Genomic DNA, 19,107 nt, shown 5'->3' on the forward strand with positions numbered 1-19,107 from the left:
TCATTTGTCATACTGTTACTTCTACAATGTGTGTATAGAACCTTTTTCTTGTTACCTTTTCTGCCTTTTCTTAATTGAAATTCATTTTGTGCCTTAGGTGCTGTGAGTCCGAGGCAAAACTAAATGCAGGCTAGCAGAGGAATTTCCCTCCACCCCATGGACTATCCCTGAGACTCCAGCAGCTAAGGCAAAGGGTTGTGTCTGGGGAGGGGAAGAATTCCTCTCAGCTCCCTGGGGCTGCCCCAGGCTGCATGGGCCCCAAGGCAGGGGCTCCCCAGTGCCCCCATGCTGGGCTGCATGGGCAGGTATCCAGCCCAAAGGACTCCTTCTCTCTCCCTTCTGCAGCACCTGGTAAAGCAATCAGCAGCTAGGAAGAGGGAAGGAGATATTCCTCTCAGTTCCCCAGGCCTGCGGAGCACATCCTGATAGGGAGACTCCTCCAAGGTGGGCCAACACCCAGATGAGGGGCTCCTTAACCCCCTGTTGGGGACAGCAGGGGTCTGGGGACACTTGGCTGGGCGGGCAATGCCCAGGAACCTGGGAGGTTGCCTCTAGCACTCCTCCCACACCTACTGGCCTGGGTCAGTGCAGGGTGTCCCCCACCTTTTCAAATTGAAAACCTAGTGTCAATTCAGTTGGTTTTTGGTTCAACTAACACCACTTAGAGGAAGCTGCCTAGATTGAATAGATTCAGTCTCAGCCTTTTTGACTTATTTTGAGATTTTGTCTATATCTCTATCTATAGAGAGAGCAAGAGAGAGATATTTATATCTACATATATCTATACATAAAATATAGATATATATAGATATCCACCTATAAATATAAATACATAAAATATGGATACAGATATATAAAATATTTCCATCTCTCTCACTCTCTATCTATATATAATCTAAAAAATGAGACAGTCAAAAAGCCTGAGACTGAATCAATTCAATCTAGGCAGCTTCTGCTAAGCTGTGTTAGTTGAACCAATACCCAACTGAATTGACACTCAGTTTTCAACTGTATATATACACGCACATGTAAAATCTCAACAAGATGAAATCACAATGACTAGCAGCCACCCTAGTTAACTGTCTCCATAAGATGGACCCAGGGTCCTTGTCTTCAGCCAAAGCCAGCCAGCAAATCACAAGACAAATGAGTTCTTGCAACTGGGCCATGTGTTCATTTGGTTTCAGCGATGAAGCGGTAGCCCCACTACTTCACTCAACACCTGGTGCTGCTTTCCGACAGACTACCAGGGAAGCCTCAGGCTGTTCAGCTAAATGTTCTCCAGACCTTAGTTGGCTCAATCATTCAGTCGCCTGACCTCATCTCAAGTCCTGACTTTAGTTCCAAACTCAGCCCTAACCACTGGAATAGACCAACTTCATTCTGGGCCCTTTAAAATGCAGAGAGAAGTATACAGTGCTATGCTTAAGAAGAAATGCAAAATATTTGACTAGACAGCAGCATGGCAGAAAAGGATATGAATGGATCAAACACCAAATATAGGTCAGTTGATTAATGCAATATATAAGGCTGTTGCAAAAAGAAGAAAAAAAAATGGCAAGGGTTCCAGTGGGATGTATCAACAGCACTGTTGTTGGCCTCACCTAGGGCTGTATAAAGGTTTGGGCACCACCCTTTAAGAAAGATACAGACTAGAGAAAGACCAGAGAGAACAAGAAGAGTGAGTTTTTTGGAAACGACCTATGAGAGAAAGGTTGAGGCTATGAGAGTGAATATGTGTATGTGTGTGGGGGGGTGGACAAAAAAAATGCTGTTTAACTTGTCACTAAGAAGGTTTTGGTTGGAAATATTCTCAAAAAATCTATTATCATAGCAATAGCTAATAATATTGTGGAACCTTTTTCACTGGAGGTTTTTAAGTATATCAGCTTAGACAAATATCTTTCAGGGGTGATCCTGCCACAGTGGAAAGGCAGGTACCTTTTAGCTCCACATGCTATGATTTCATGTAATATTTTATAAAATATTTAAATGTTTTGATTTCTCTCTATTGTATATGAAGGCTGCTCAGAAGCCCAAATTTAAAATACTGTTTTGCCTTTCTTCCAAATGGAGAAGTACTATAGTTAACACATTTGTTTATGAAACTAGGTAGCACCTTTGAGGTTTGAGGAATCTTTATCAGCCTTAAGGAGAGCAAAGCACTGGGAACGGGCTGTCTGTCTGTCAGTCAGTCCCCACTGTGAGACAGACAGACGGAAAACAAATTGCTGAGTTAAGTTCTGATTAACCATGAGTCAGCACATGGTCAGCAAAATAATGGTCAGCAGTAGGAGCACAGAGCGTAATTCAGTTTCAGAGTCCAGATTCAGAAAATGCAGGAAATTTTGCCTCAAGGGCCATCATAACAGGAGTGCTGCACCACCCAGCAAACTAACTGCAGCAGCTCGGCAGGTTCGGCTGGCTTTGGCTATCTACAAACGTTCTTTCTGGAAGCAATAGCCAGCTTGTGAATGCCATAAGCCCAAAAGCTCTTTAGAAACAGAACATCTTTAATTTCAACGGTAGGAACAAAGCATAAAAGCCTTAAATGAGGCTAAGACTTAGGAATGCCTAGCTTATCCCAGATAAGCTGAAACTTGGTCCCTAAATGGAAGGTCCTTTAATAGTCCCTTCCTCTCCTGCCCCTTAGCTTTTATCCATTCCAAAGTCCTGTCTTCCCTTCCCTTTCCACTTGGATCTCTTTTTCCACCATGCAGACACAAGCTCCTGAATTTACTGTGGTCAGAAATAAACTTCAGAAGCAAAAGACAACAGTATGGCTCCATTAAGTATTGGAAAATGGAGCCATATCTGACTACTGTTGAGACTATAAGACTACTGAAACTACTGTTCTGTCCAGGTGCAGCAATTAACCTCTTACAACTATACACACACACTTTTAATATACAAGTTTCCCTTGCTTTATGCTGTACATGCATTCCTGGAAAACGGTGCATAACTCAAATTAACATAAAAGGAACCCACTTTACAATGTAACAAATAGGGATACCTTCCAAGACCTCGGCTGTACTGATCCCCAGACCCATTTCTACCACTTTTACAAAACAATTTTGGCACTCACCAACATCAGACAGTACACAAGCACAGGGCACTATCATAATGGGGATGACAACTACACTACATGTGTCGCAGACAAAAAGTGAGGAGCACAGATCCACACAGGAGACTATATTTGGGTGTGCATCACTCCCACAATACACCGCACAAAGCAGCTGACTGGGCTTCCACCACACCAATCGCATAAGAGTGAATTTACCTCGCATAAAGTGAATTTTTGATATAAAAAGGGTCATCGTATAAAAGCAAAGTTGCGCATATAAAACCTGCATAAAAGCAAGGGAAACCTGTACTTTTAAACCGTTATACTTAAGCATGAAAAAAGTTAACTGGATTCTGTATCAGCTAACAGAAATCATAGAAAACTGTGAAGGTTATTACAGGTACTTTTACTAGCATATTTGATTTTATATCCTCTCACCATGATTTTCTATGAAAATGTTTAAGTAGCCAATACAGAATCCAGAAAATTTTTCATACTTCATTATAATGGTTTTAAAGTATATTAAAATCCAGGTCTAAAACAAAAGATCATTTTTCCTTTCCTTTTTTCGGTTTAAAAAACAAAACAAAACAAAACAAAAAGACAGGAGGGGATTGTTTGTTCTGTTTCCTGCAATTCTCTTTAAATTTCTACATGAGATGCATAAAATATTAATTCAGTATTCTGCATAGCATTTGATCACAATCAGTTAGCCCAATGTATTAACCTCAAGAGGTTTGGGGGAAAAGATAAATTTAGGCAATTTAATTTTAGCAGTCCATCTAGACTACCTGCTAATAACATACGCATTTAAATGGAAGTTAAAAAAGAAGCATAAGTGAGCTGTGAGAGATCAGAGAACTATATTATAGGACATGCATTTTCACTTATCACAAAAAATGCTTAATGCCTTCCAGAAGTTTTATAACTGGCAGGGAATGAAGAAATGAAGAGAGATGTATTCTGTTAAAAAGTGCATTGGTTGAGAGCAGTATGACAGTGTCTGTTATTAAAACTGAAATTAATAAAATTAATGTTTACCCCAAAGGGGATTTAGGAAGGGAGAAAAACAAAGATTTTCTTACTTTTATGATGAGAAAATTTGCAAGGGATAACAAATTTTAACACTGAAAGAAAATGCAAATAAACGTTCATTTCTCCAGGGAGCTTTGAGGTTTGCCGGCATGACGTGCAATAGATAATTGCATTGTGGTTTAGCAGTTAAAACACGTACATTGATTGTCTGGCTGGAGATGTCAGCTGCTCACACAGCTGTGAATCAGACAAGGTCGGAGATGATGAGAGCCGGCAATGTTTCAGCATCATAATCAATTTGTATCATCAGCAGCGTGACTGGTACCCCGCGCTGCCACCCAGCCCTCTCTGAAGTTCATTAAGTCACACAACAGAAAGAATTATGTTTCCTCCTCTAACCCATTTGTTATCTGACAATCCCTGGACTCTTTTCCTCAGTATCAGAGGCTTTTTTCCCCCCACCAAAGCATCCTTTCTCCATAGCTTTGAGCTACCTTCCAAGAATTAATTTTCTAAAAAAAACAATTAATTTTCAATTAATAGTATGGCCTATATGGTATTCCAAACCAAACACCTACCTGAAGCCATAATAAGTATTTATGTCTTAGCATTCAAGGCTAACCTGAAGCCAATTTAGAAAAGCAGCATCTATATAGGTTCAAGAACAGCTATGGCATTTTACAATGCATTATGGCATAAATAAGCAGTTGACTAATTGCTATAAAAAACATCTCCTTATCTCTGCTTGTCCAGTAATAAGCTGAACTATTTGCTAATATTCTGGTATTTACAGACATTTTTCATCCAAGGCATTTTTTTTTTTAAATTTTCCATGCTAGTCTAATCAAATCCCTACCAAAGGTCTTACATTTCTTTAATAACATTCTACTGAAAGAGAGTAAAATCATCAGGGTGCTCAGGAGCATAGTATTTTTGACCAAAGATCTTTAAAAAATCCAGTCTGAACAAGTGGGAACCTCACTCTAGCAAGCAGAAAATTCTAAGCCAATGATTTTTTTGGAAAAAGTAAATCTTAATTTTCTAAAAAAGCCCATGTTCTGGAGTCAGAAAGAATTCCTCATAATATAAACTGATAATACAATACTGTCCTCGTACAGTTGTAGTGCCTCTACTGGTGTATATAGGCTACTGTCTGCGTCCCCATGAGCAGGGGCATTCAGTTGCCACAGGGAAAACAAAAGGAGAAGCAAAAATCTTTGGACAGAGGCTGGTAGTAATTATTTACGAAAGAGTAAAATCACCAATATTGGGGGCGGGGTGGGGGGGGTGTAATTCTGTAGATAGCAGATGTGACACTTGGTGAATCTATGTGCAATATACTAATTCTGTTTGAAATGATGATTTCTCTGCAAGGAGACCATTGTCAGAACGCAAAATCCATTCTGAATGCTGGGCTTGTCTCTTGTCTCATCTTTTTACCTGCACCATGGGCTGAAATTCCAAAGGGTAGGGACAAATGGCTAATGAAAATGGAGGATTATTAAACCTTCCATCTTCCATACGCATGGAAGTCCCTTGAGTTATCCCCAAAATAACCAGTAGACTACACAGGTGCCTACCTAATCAACAGATCACCTATAAGGAACTTTGATCACCTGAAATAGCTGATCAGGGTCAACTGATACAGAGGTATGGGGATTATAAAACTCCCAAATTCCAGAGGAAGTCACTTGCAAGCCAACAGAACAAGAATTGAAACCCTAAAGCAACTGGACTTTGAGGTCTTATTCCATCCACAAAATGATAATAGACAAGGGGTATGAACATTTTGAGACATTTCAGAAAGGGAAGAGGGACCCTTGTTCCAAACTGCAAAGTCGCTGTTAGAACTTAATAGTTACATGTGGACAAGCAGGGAACAAAAAAATGTAGCAAAACAGCACTCAACTGCTTTATTCCAGGGTTTAAGTTGTAACAGTTCTGCTACATTTGTATTGTTCTTGGTTGGTTCACTCATAACTTTTAAAAAATAACATCAGCTGCTTCCGTTCTGAAATACGTCTAAATATACCCCTGTCCACACCCAGAGCTTGTGTCAGAGAAGCCATTTACGTATACTTTTGCACCAACCTAACTAGAATGATGCTTTAAATCCAATTTAGTTAAACCACTGCATGCCCCTTTTTAAAAGCGCGCATCTCATTTTGGTTTGCACTTCTACATTTACTTATACCAGCTAAACAAACCAACCAAGTTTAAACCTGATTCAGCTCCTTCCAATATTTTGCAAATAATATGAAACAGAAACTCTTATAGTTGTACCTAGGAATCAGAGATTATGGCTGACATTAAAAGGCAGTATGACTTTTTACAGGAGTTTATACTGGTTTAAAAACATACCTTAGATACAATGGAAAGTGTGTGCATGTGCGCAACAGGACTCAGTTCTATAAAAAACTATAGTTTTGTAGAATGAGACCTGAATACTCTGACATCCTAAACCCAGCCACAAGCTAAAACTCCGATCTGAAAAAAAAAACAGCAGTAGACATTTTGCTGTATTTCACTTCGTTCTGGATTTTTGTCCACAATTTCAACTTTATTAACAGAGTTGGACTGGTGTATCAGCAGGGCCTTATCCATGTAAATATTTAGGCAACACTTAGTGCTTGAAAAAGATCCCAGACAGACTCATGAAAGAAATTACTATAAAAGGAAAATCATCAGTAATCCCAGCTATTCTCTACATTCATCTGAACTCTGACTGACTTGAAAACTGTATATTAAAATGGAATAATGTTTACTGTAAAAAAAAAAAAAAAAAAAAATCAAAATCTCTTACATTTATCTATTCTAGCATTTTAAAAGTATTTTAAAATAAAAAGTCATGTCACTGAATCAAATGACTGCCATAGTTCGCCTACTTTACCTAAGGTTTTAGGTCTGTGTTGTATCAGGGTTGATGGTAGTCTTATACAGTCTGGTGTATTGTTTGTCTGGGATGGTTTGAACAGGGATGATGTTGCCACAGGCAAAGTGTTACACTAGGTGACCTCTGGAGTCCCTTCCAACCCTGTGAGTCTATGAAACTAGCTCCATGGGAAACAACTATTTTTTATGACTGTAGTGAATCTTTACCTTCAGCGTTACAGAAATAGACAATTACCTGTGTCATGGAAACATACTTTGATTAACCCCATGTGCCATACATAGCAGGAAGTTAAAAATAAAAAACAGAAAGATAAAACAGTTTTCTTCCACCTGATACAATGCACCAAAAGCTCTCATTACCAAGATAAAAAATTAGGCTTAACAAACAAACATGACCTGCCCCCTAGTTTACTGATTACTTTTTTGACAAACAAAAGTTAAAACTTTCTTCCAACATCATCATCTCCAGTTAGTTAACTGGGCACAGGACTTAAGAGTTTTCTCAATATTTGCAAAGATTGGAAGGGCAGCGTGACCTACATACAGTACATTTCAGAAAACAGTAAGATCTCTTATCTCTATACCATTATCTCCCGGGCTACTGCTCTTATTTTTCTTGCTTTATGAAACTTTAGCACCAGTAAGTTAATCAATTACAAGCACCTCCTGCCAATGGTTTAGGATACGGATTTACCTGCATAGAAGTGCATATTAAGTGATTTGCACATATTTAAAAGTCATTATCTACTAATGTACCTCCCCCCTCTGACTTCCTAAAGTCCCCCCAAAAGCATGGTTAGGAGGAACATTCAGCACACAGTTGCACTTATAAACATGCAATTTTTAAGTTAGTCAGCTCCATCAAGCAAAATGCCCCTTTCATATTTTACTCACATAATTATCCCCTTTAACTGCTCCTGTGTGGGAGCATTCTTACTCCAGAAGTAGCGTCTTGTTCCTAGTTCAAGTTTAAGCTGTACACTTCCTGGAATTAGACTGTCTACACCTGAAGTTAACAAGGTTTACCTCTGATATGTCAAATTCCTACCCTACCTCCCTATGTAAGACAATACCACTCCACAATTCCTATTAGAAGCATCCAGTTTGTAACTGTTTTCTTGGGGATGGTTTCCTTTGTAGTCTTGCTCCCATAGCGTTAAGGAACGCCAAATGCATATTGATAGGTATGAATATAAGATTAAGTTGGGTCTATCATCATTGTGCTTGAGAACCTCTACAAAGTCTCAGGGTCGCATAACAAAGTGCTCATTCCTGAATCTGTAGCAAAAGAGGTAAAGTAGTCTGACCACATGCCCCTTTCCTTTTAAATGGTTCAGTTTTCATGCTTGTCATTTGTAATCATACCATTTACCTAGTTCTCTACTCCTCAGTCTTCCCACCTGGAAAGAATTTGGGTCTTTAAATACTGGAGGAAAAAAAATCCAGCAGGCTGCCTTCAACGCCTTATACAGTAAACCAAAACAGTTAAGCCACCATCACCCACCACCTTTCCTTTCTCCCTTCCTATGTGATGACCACCTTTACACTTGTTCAGTGTCACTTAGTAAAGTAGAAGTCATGAAAGAATTTCTTTCCTCTTTACATCTAGTACTCAGCCCTAGTCAGTAAACACTACCATTTCTATACATGTGCTATTTGAATAGTTCAAAGAATAAATGTTTTCAATCCGAGCCAATGCAGTCAAATATTTTCTATGCAAAGAAAGTATGCTATAGATACAATATATCAAATTTCAGCTCAAGCATCATTCCCTTTAATGCTTGTAACTGCATCAGCAAACCACACCCTTAACATATTCACATTACATTTATTCTTGTATTTCTGTCAGATCAGCTACCCAACCAGTGGCTAGTGACCATTCATTCCAAAGAAAAACTGAAAGGCAGATGAGAAGCAATTACCCTCACAACTAATAGAAAAAATAGTTTATGAAAAATATTGACAATATCACAACTTTACATTTAAAGTCTTTATAAATTAGCACTACCCAGTAATTTGTATTACTTAATTGTGGCTTATCTTTTGCAACGTCAGTTTAGGGGTTGGAGGACAGATAACTGGTAGGGAGCCATTTATTGGTCTATGCTTAGGAAAAATTAAACTAGCTTCTTACCTGGAATGATCTTTGGAAGGACAACTGTGCTGCATCTGAAACAACTTGTTCAGTATATAACAGAGATTGGCATTTATTTGACTTTTGATTGCAAAAAGTGTTTCTAGGGATCCCTTAGGAAAAAAGTATGGGTAATAAAGTCTTTACAAAAACTTTACTTCATATATTAGGTACAGCATTTCAAGGAGTCATCTTTAACTGCACATTGCAATTTAAAAAAAAAAAAAAAAATCAGATATCCAGAAAAACTGTTTAAGCTGGGGACTTAGAAAAGTGAGACTAAAATATTTTGCAATGAATGAAAGCATTCATTCTGCTATTTTTCCTGGCTTTATTCAAATAACAAAGCACGTGTAGATAAAATTAAATATTATGCAAACAGCAGGATATTTTTCCTAGTGTATGCATGCCAGGTGATTCATACTCAGGTAACTCATTTTATGCACAAGACAAACATAGAAAACCATATATGTGCATCAAGCTTACACATAGGCTTCTTAAAAGAAGTAAAAGAAACAAACAGCACTTGAGACTTCCTTTTGGAAACTAAATAATGGTGACTGGATCACATATTTTTTATCTTGAAAAATGTTCAGAAGGATCTCTTAAGCATTTTAAAATGAACAAGTTTCATTTTAAAAACTAATACTTTTTCAATTAATCAAAGGGAACAAATTCTCAAAAGAGACCAGCAGCAGGTGGATTAAAATACAGAAGACAAATGAGGGTGCAAAGGTGTAAAACTACTAGTTAACTGTAAGTCTAGCCTCAGAGAGTCTAAGGTTAGTAATTACAGTAACAGTCTTGTCATTTACCTACACAACAGTAATTCTGCATGTCAAGTGTATCAGACTTTAGAAACAAGTGCTTACACATCTCTATAGCACCCTGCTGCCCCTGATGGGTTGGTGATGAATAGGTGGGGGGAGTATTATAGTACAGCTATACAAACAAGACAACACTGCAAAAGACTAAGCGTCCCTCATGCTTTTGTCTACGCTGAGTTTTGAATCGTGTTTTAGAACAGAATTCAAATGGTTTGGTTGGTAAGTATGGATGAGGAAAATAGTTTTAAGAGAATGGAAAGTAGGAAAAGAACGCGTGCACACACACACACCACCCATTTTTTAAACCTGCATTTGCACGCTGCTAAACTCTTGTTTTCAAACATGGCTCAGACTGCAGCAGAGACACAGAGGCCAAACGTACCATTCAAAGGCAATTAGAGTTTGGAGGGCAGAATAGACATGTATCCTTAATATGCTTCACGCATATTAACTGTTGGCTCCTTGGAGGCCAGCTAACAGGTTGGTACTGTCATGATGCACTCCTTCGAATTGGAAGAGAAAAATAAGAGTATCGGCCAATACTGAGAGTACAAAGAACCCGAAAAGCCTTTAAGATCAAAGATGTTAAGTCTACATGTTAATCCCAAGATGACAAAGTACTAAGCAAGAAGAGGCACCAGTAACGCATACTTCTTTCATACAGCCTACAGGGTGAAAAGACGACAATTTTTCCCTATGCATTGGATGCATAGCATTTCAAGACAGCACTTACAGGTTTAGAGGGGCAGCAGCTGCTGTCCTTGTATGCTCCATTAGTGCCTGGACAGTGTCAGTATTTTACTAGGAGACACCTTGGCTGCTTGATCTGACAGAGCAGCTGAAAGGAAACCAAAGCCATAGCATCACAGCACAGGGGCTAACAAACAAACAAGAATTTTTTGAAGAGATGATACTTTTTGTATAAACATTTCTCCCTTCCCAAAAGCCCCATCCTAATCCCACACAAGGGAGGCTGTAGCTAAGGTGTCACAATAGGACCTTCCTTCTGCATTTCTTTTTCACAGTCACCAGAATGAGGTCTTTGTGTGCTACACAAAAGCAAGAGAGCAAGGATACATTGCTAAAGAAGAAGCAAGCAACAGAAGGTTGTCGCAGCTGCTGCCTGAGGTAAAGGATATACCTCACCAAGTTATAATCAGACCACAGAATATTGTGCAAAGGAAACGTCAATGGCCAGAAAGGTAGAGGCTGAGCACCAAAACACAGAACCTTTCAGGATGAAGGAAATTTTCCTGAATTTCCTCCCCAAAAGTGAACAAGTTATCAACAGGACAACTGCCATCAGTGGAGAGATACAAGAGATCATGAGGATAAGCTCTGTGGGTTCACTAATCCCAGCAAGAAGGGTCAGTTGCTAATACAAATGTACCCTTATAGGCACAAAAAGGCATTGGCCACATTTATTCTTTTTTTTAAAAGCAAGTTCCCCCTTCATCTCCCCCTCCCACTGGTGCTGCTGAGCCAAATCCCGGAGAGAAGGGGGAACTAGCCTTTTGTCCAGCTCACCCTACTTTAGCACCAGGTAACTCCAACCCGTTTGGCCTCACCATCATTATTCTGTGCACGTGGAAACCAGCTTTTATACTAAACTGTCTCCTAGGCTGCAGAGGTGACGGAAGCCTCCCAACCATTCCCGAGAGCTGTGGAGTGGGGTGAGCTGGACAGAGCCCAAACACCCCCCTTCCCCCCCACTCACAGGTCACGTCTTCTCTCCCACCAGACTCGGATCACCCCCCGCCCCAAACTTGCCTCTCCTCCGTGCCCATCAAATATCCCGAAGATAGATGGGTGGGTCTTGTTGACCAGGTCCGTGATCACCTCAAACCTGTCCTCCATGTGGTCCCTCCGGCCTTGGATGGAGTAGACAGCCACATTGTGGCTCTTGAACTCCCAGGTCTTGGAGAACTCGGCATCCAGCACGTCCAACCCTCCCAGCCGGTCGTTCTGCATGATCTCAGCCACTTTGCCCTTCACCATCTTGACGGCGTCCCGGCTGGACTTGACGATGGTCTTCACCTCGTCCGTGTGGAAGAAGTAACTCCAGAGGGCCAGGCTGATGCATAGCAAGAACAGGGTCTCTGGCCGCAGCAAGAAGTAACGCATGATCCGGCCCAGCAGAGACAGCAAAGTCATGGTATCCTCTATCATTTATTATAGCGGGAGAGGCTCCCCCACGCCCTGCAACGCGCACCCTGATGGCGGGGACGCGGCTCCGGCGAGGCAGCAAATCAGGGCATGCTCCGCCAGGGCGACGCCGCAGGGGGCAGGCTCAGCCCCGCCAGGGCACGGGCCGCCTCGGCTCTGCCCCGCGGAGCCCGCACCGCACCGCACCCCTGCCCCGGGCGAGCGCGGCCGCGCCGGGCACAGCGCGCACAGACCGTGCGGCGGCGGCGCTCGGGGACCCCCTAAGGGCCGCGCCGCTCCCGGGGCTCCGTCAGGCCCACGCGCCGCCCGGCTACGGCTGCAGCACCGACGTCCCCGACAGGCCGCCTGCAGCTACCTGCCTCGCGTGTCCCCCACGCCTAGCGCGGGCCCTCCCCCGGGGCGGGGCTCGCCTCGCCTCGCCGGCCTCCTTCTCCTCGCCTGGGCCGCGGCCGCCTACAAGTCCCGGCGGCCACCGCGTGAGCCCCGCGCCGGCGTCAGGGGTGGCGCAAAGGCCGCTGGGAGTCGTAGTCCAGGCGGGTCGCCCAGCCGCGCCCCGCCCATGGGGGGAGGCTGCGGTGGGCCCAGCGGGGGAGTCGGTGCTGGGCTGGGGCCGGGTTGCCAACTCCCCAGGACAGCTCTGGAGTCTCCAGGAATTAGATCTAAATCTGCAGGGTGCTGCTGAAAGTGAGGGCATCCATTAAATGTTGAATCCCATGTATCTAGTAGTTCAGTGGGTTTTTAAATTGTGATAGTAAATGTGTGTTTGCCTTCCTGATGTCAAGTCATTCATGTTCTTACGGCATGTAATGAAACCTCCCGGAATAGATCCACGCAGAGTTGGCAGCCCAAGGCTCGGGGGCACATCACCTTGTGCTTCACCCATGTGGCTCTGCTGCTGCCCTCATCCCGCACAGACCTCCCTGCCCCTTCCCACCAAAGGGGGGGGCCGTGACAGGGAGGGGGCCACTGAGTTACGCAGCACTGCCAGTGTTTCCTAGATGAAGCCGTGTTTCAGTTGGTTTCTTTTGAATCCTCTATTAAAAAGAAAGCCCTTTGGGAATCCCGCAGTGGAAAGTGGGGAGTCAGGGCTGCTCTATGAGGGTGGGGAAAGGGGGCAAGTGCACAGGCCAGAGGCAATGTCACCATGACTAAAATGCCCACCAGCAACTAGGGCATTCTCGACACCCCAGACACACACTCAAGAAAGGGGAAAATATAAAATCAAGGGATACACAAATCCTCGCCCCACATCATAAATCCCATGGAGTCAAGGAGTTCTGGTACAGGAGCTTAGTAAAGAGAAGGGAAGGACTTTAAACTTAAGCCAATGAACTTTTCTGTGTTTTTTTTTAAGATCTCCCTTCTTGTTTGCCACCACTTCTGTCCACACATCTGACAGCCCCTTTGTTGTCTCTCCTGTGGTCACTTCTCTAGCTGTCTAAATAGCTGTTTAATAGCTCTCTAGCTGTCTAAATAGATGCTGTACATATGTTTCTGGTCTATTTCAAAGGAAGACAGATGTTGAAGTGAAGGTAGATGCAGACTGATGGAAACAGGACTACATCACAGCTTCTGCAGTATACATTTAATGCCATCGAAAAGATCAGGTATCAAGGATAATAAATATTTCAAAATGAGGGACCTATACAGAAATACTGCCTAATATGGGTTCAAGAGCTAATGACATTTAAAAGGCAAAATTATATATTTGGCTCTGAAAAGAGTTTGATACTCATATTATTGGCTGAGTTTGGTAACTGGGTCCATACTACTAAATAATAATAGGTAACCATTGATTCTCCAGATCATGGTATATGTGCAAGAGGTCTACAACCATCATACCAAGACCTTTGATGCGTATGCCTAAGCAAGCGTAGGGGAGGAGTGGAGGCTGCCCAAGACTTATCATCCCTCCTTTAGACCACTGAGACAGAATCCAAAGGCCAGACCCAGTCCAGACATTCAGTGCCACGATGTTTACAGCTTCTGCCAGAGAGCAACAGATAAGAACTGCTGCTAATTGCCTAATACCTCAGTGAAGTTGCATTTTTGTCAAGATGATGTCCCTTAGCCTATATCCAACCAAGAAGTGCTTACAAAGTAGTGGGGGTTAGGGTTATGAGTCACCCTATACTCACTTACTCTGGAGGTTGCAATATTGTGGTATTTTATAGGAGCTACCCCACCACAAGTAGCCCCATCATGTTGCCACCAGTTGGATGCAGTTTTTTAGGCATGCCTAGGACCAACTACTTCATTGTAAAGGAATGAATAAGGATAGTGGATTTTCAGTTTCTAAATTTTTCAATCAACGATTGAGTTCATCAGAAAATGTCCATGTAGAAAACATTGTGATAAAAAATAGAAAACACATTTGCAAAATTTGTTGTTGTTTTCTAACTAGATTTAGCTGGTAGGGGTTTCTCTATTAACTACAGACTAATTAAAACCAAGTAGTGACTGTATGCTGAGACAGTCGCTGAAATAAGAAAAAAACTGTATACCATTTCTTCTGCAAATCATCTGGAATTTTTTCCAGGCAGCTAACTGACTTTGGTTTTAGAAACTGGCAGTATTTGTCAACCAACCTCAAGGAATATGGAAGCTGACAAAGCTATCAACAAACAAACAAGTGTGAGCTGGAAAGCTAATCAGAAAACCACGAGAGATAAGCAGAACTAGTACAAAATTCAAATTGAAAAACAAAGAATGTCTATTGGCCAACTACCAGCATTGCCAAGTCTTGTAGCAGACTTCCCTTTGTTGATTAAAAGGATTTATCTGTGCACCCATTTGTTGACTGGTGTTTCAAATATCTGCGTAAGTGAGTTAGGTGAAACTGGTTAACTCAAAGTCAACTAGTTAAGTCTGTTTTTGCCTGACTCACGACCAAGCATCAGAAGCAGAGAAATTAAGGATTACCACTGGGTATAAAAGCAATTCTTTAAATTTAATTTTATATTTATAAAAACACTTCATTATAGTACCTTAATGAGATATACAAAACTGGGTATTATGTACCTTGTTTTGCAGTGTGACCTTAGCCAAGTAGTTTAGGGCTACATTTACAGAAGTGTGCATTAATTTTGGAGGCCTCAACTTGTGACATCTAGTGCATACAATTGTCTGTCATTCCTATATAACTGAAGTAATGCAGCAGTGACTCTGAGGTCTGAGCCCTGCAGTTGTCCTTTCAAATTGAGGGTGCTCAGCATCACTACAAATCAAGCTCCAGGTATCTCAAATTGGGCACTCAAATTAAGCCATGACTTGAATGCATGAGGTCACGAACAGAACCTTGAACCAGCGAAGATCTGACAATCTACCTGCTTAGTGCTTGGCCCTTTTATAATCTTTTCAATAAACACAGTTTTAAAAAAAAGTCCATTTTGGGGTCTTTTGACATGAGCAATACAATTCAGTTCACGTGTACAGTCTCTCAACATAGTTATAGAAAGACTGTGCTGCTGGTTGTACAATTTAATAAAAAGGTCCCATCTCATCCCAAGAAAACATTTGAAGTAAGCATCATTTCTACTATGTGGTTTGTTTGTTTGTTTGTGTATATAATTCACAGATCTCCCAAGTCAGGCAGCAAGCTCTTTCAGTGCAGCCCAAGATCTGGTCCATGAGTTTGGCAACATGATTATAACATAGACCTAGAGAGGATTTGTCAGTATGGCCCTATTTGACACAGATATGCTTGCAAACCCTGTTAGGGGAGATGTAACTGATGCTAGCCGAAGAGGTTTGTTCACTACAGCTTATACTAGTTTCTCAAGTGCAGCAAGTTACACTGGAAAAGGACATTTTTTCCCCAGTGTAAAAAATGTTTCATCTTTTGCCAACATAGCTATGTCAGGTCTGAGCAAAAGCACAACACGTTAGCCAGATGCCTGGGGCAGCTATGATGTACAGAGGCAGCGGTGACTTCCAGCCAGCAGCTACTGTTCTCTCCGTGCCCCTGAGTCGGCAGCTCGAGCTGCTGCCCCTGTCACCCCATGCTAGTTACTCTGTTAGATAGGGCTTTCAAATTTTTCACAGTCCTAACAGACATCATTTCTACCAAAGTTTAGACAAGACCACACTTTAGTTTAATCAAAGCAGGGAAGACTAAACCTTGTCTTAACACTGTTGGGACACCTCTGTTATTATAACACCATCTCCTGACACAGACAATTTGCATTTGTAGATGGGTCCTTACAAAGCTAATTATTTCTCCCTGGATTATTACTGTATCTGCTGCAGTAACTCCCCTTTGAGATGTTTATTGTATTAGCTGGAAGCCTTGTATGTCTGGTAAGCAAAATTTGTTCTGTAATGATTGTGCTTGCTTTTAATAACCACTGTATTATTGCTTCTCTTTGCAGAGACTACCGTATTCTTGCTTCTCTTAATTCTGTTTTATTTTGTGTTTAATGAAAGATTCAATAAAATAAATGTTAAAGTGTGGAAAATGATGCTCACAACACTCAAATAATTCATTGCACATTTAATCATCATTCTAGTGAAATATAAATGTGTACAGTACCCTGAGGGTACTGCTTATATTAAAGTGGTGTCTCATGGATAGGTTTAATTCAGGTATAAAACTGTGAAGTGAAGAAGAACTGTTCCATCCCGGACACGGTGTGAATCTTACATCTTCTAGTAGTGGTTCTTATCCATCAAGATGAGTTTATACTAGCATTTCAGGTTTTGTGATTGGTACTCAACACATAATTTAATGTCCCAATCCAATGAGATACTGAGTATTGTCAGTGCCTATTATCCCCTATGTGATTGGAAATTGCTCCACATCATGCTGAACCTGGCCTTAATAACCCCCACCCCCCAGTATTGCCAGCCTCCCACCAAATTGTAGTTCTCAATTGCAACAGAGCTGAAGTTGTTTTAAAATCATCATGATTATGGGATTAGAATCTGAAACAGCCTGAACTGTGGGTAAGGGCTTGCATAACTGGTTGAGAAGAAGGGGAAACTACTTGGTATGAAGGCTATGTTACACACACACACACACACACACACACACACACACTCACTCACTACAGAGAGATCTGTTTTCTTCCATACAATTTCCATACCAATGGAGCTATCCAGTAGTTAAAATGAAATAATATAAACACAAAGTAAAAATTATGCAAGGCATCTTATATACAAAATTATAGGATTCAGAAGGAATGTTCAGTCCAGTGATCAGCTCCAAAATGAATGACTAAACATCTCAAAGTGCTTTATAATGCATGCTTCAAGTTCAATGCGGCACTTTAGCAAAACTCCTATTAGTGGGGTAAATAGAAAGGCAGGATTAAAGCTTGCACCCTCAAATACTGAAAGCTGACAATTAATTTGAGAGGTTGGGGTTTTTGTTTTGTTTTGTTTTGCTTTTTCAATTTTTGCATTTTGTTCATTTGTGAAAAACATAAACAACAGTTATTAGCTTAATAAATCATTTTCCTACAATGATGATAATAGTTTTTTAATATTTAGGAAAAAACCCATTTCTTGCTGAACAGCTCCTCCTACTGTTTACTATGTACCATGAAATACTAAGGTTATTGAGTCAGAATTTGCTTTCAGTGCTAGCAAATATAAATACATAACCATATAGTAGCAAAGTAAATACAGCATAATGTGGAATAAAGTGATAAGTAATTTTGGGGCCATTTGGATTGTAGTTTCAAATTATTTTAGATTCTGGAAAAATGCAACACAATTTTCACTCATCAGTAATTTTCATAGGACCTAGAACTTGAAAGCTCCTAACAAAGTTGGGAGACTAATTTGATTTTTGCATAACAACAACACTATGAGTGTTATGATCTCTTGCTGCAATGGCCATAAGCAAATTTAGATTCTTAGAATATTCTTAGAATATTCATTATATAAAGATATATGAAGGCTAATTTAAATAAGAAACTAACATTTTATTTCATTTGAATATATCATCATTTTACCCAGGGGATGAATTGTGAAAATACAATTCAGAATAATACCACAACTGGCGTAGTTAATTATGCTAACATTCAGTATTTGTTCTGATGGAAAGTTGCTTGTAATAGTTCTATCACAATTCCATACCATATGTATTTTATAAACTTATCTATGACAAAATGATTTTGAACCAAATTCTTCTATCATTGACGTGGGTGTAGTGCCTACTTCAAAAATCTTCTCAGGACATGCTGAGACCTTTTATAAATGGAGTGGCAGGGAGGTTAAATCCTCATTTATACCAATATAAACGAATGCAGAATTTGTTCTCCATATAGTAAAGGTATTGGGTTCTGGTTGCTATCCAGCTTTAATTTGCATGTGTAGCAGGTTCTTCCCACCCTTCCATGTACCCAACAGTTAGAAGATCATAGCAGCTGCATGTCTGGCATGGCAGGAGGCACAACTGTGTGGATCACTCATTAGAATTTCTTGCACCTTTACCTGTATATGAAAAGGGGCCCTCAGGTGCCAAAAAGTAGCTAGCTATAAACAGGCCTCATGATGGCTGGATAACCCAATATGAAAGAAAAAAACTAAAATACACTGGGTGTGTCTACACGAGATGCTACAGCAACATAGCGTTGGTGGGGATGAACCGCTAGGCTGACACTACTGTGCAATAGCAACAAGCTACTGCTACTGCTCGTTGCTACAGTGCAGTAGGGTCAGAAATGATCCATATGCTGCTGGGACTGCGCAGTAACAGCAGTTACTGCACAATTATTTAGTATTTGCTAAAGAAAGTGCTAAATGACTGTACAGTCAGGCACATGTGTAGACATGCCTACTAATAAGCAAAAAGATGCTGATTTGAAGAAGGGAGTAAGACAACAGCAGCTAAAAAATGCAAAGACAGATATAAAAAGTAAGAATTCATTAATGAGGCAGGGATAACAAGAGCCAAAGAGTCGGTGTAGGTGTAAACGTTGCAAAAGAAACAAGTAGAAATGAATACCTCCATGGAGAGAGAGAGAGAGCAATTGTTATGAGAC

The 19,107-nt window shown here is 40.9% G+C and overlaps 1 protein-coding gene across 2 annotated transcripts in view; it reads right to left on the minus strand.

Annotated features, from left to right (window-relative positions):
* Positions 1-12,551, minus strand: part of PPM1L (protein phosphatase, Mg2+/Mn2+ dependent 1L) — a 218,974-nt gene extending 206,423 nt beyond the window's left edge. The window contains exon 1 of one of the 2 annotated variants that reach the window (XM_090052798.1): positions 11,792-12,551. In XM_090052798.1, the coding sequence (XP_089908924.1) occupies positions 11,792-12,121 (330 nt within the window). In that variant the 5' untranslated portion in view covers positions 12,122-12,551. Of the gene's footprint in view, positions 1-11,722 lie in introns of both variants that reach the window. The other variant, XM_090052797.1, reaches the window with a different exon arrangement.
* Positions 12,552-19,107: the final 6,556 nt, after the last annotated feature.

This window comes from Crocodylus siamensis, chromosome 6, assembly GCF_052110815.1.
Source record: "Crocodylus siamensis isolate JL-2025a chromosome 6, ASM5211081v1, whole genome shotgun sequence".
NCBI lineage: Eukaryota > Metazoa > Chordata > Crocodylia > Crocodylidae > Crocodylus > Crocodylus siamensis.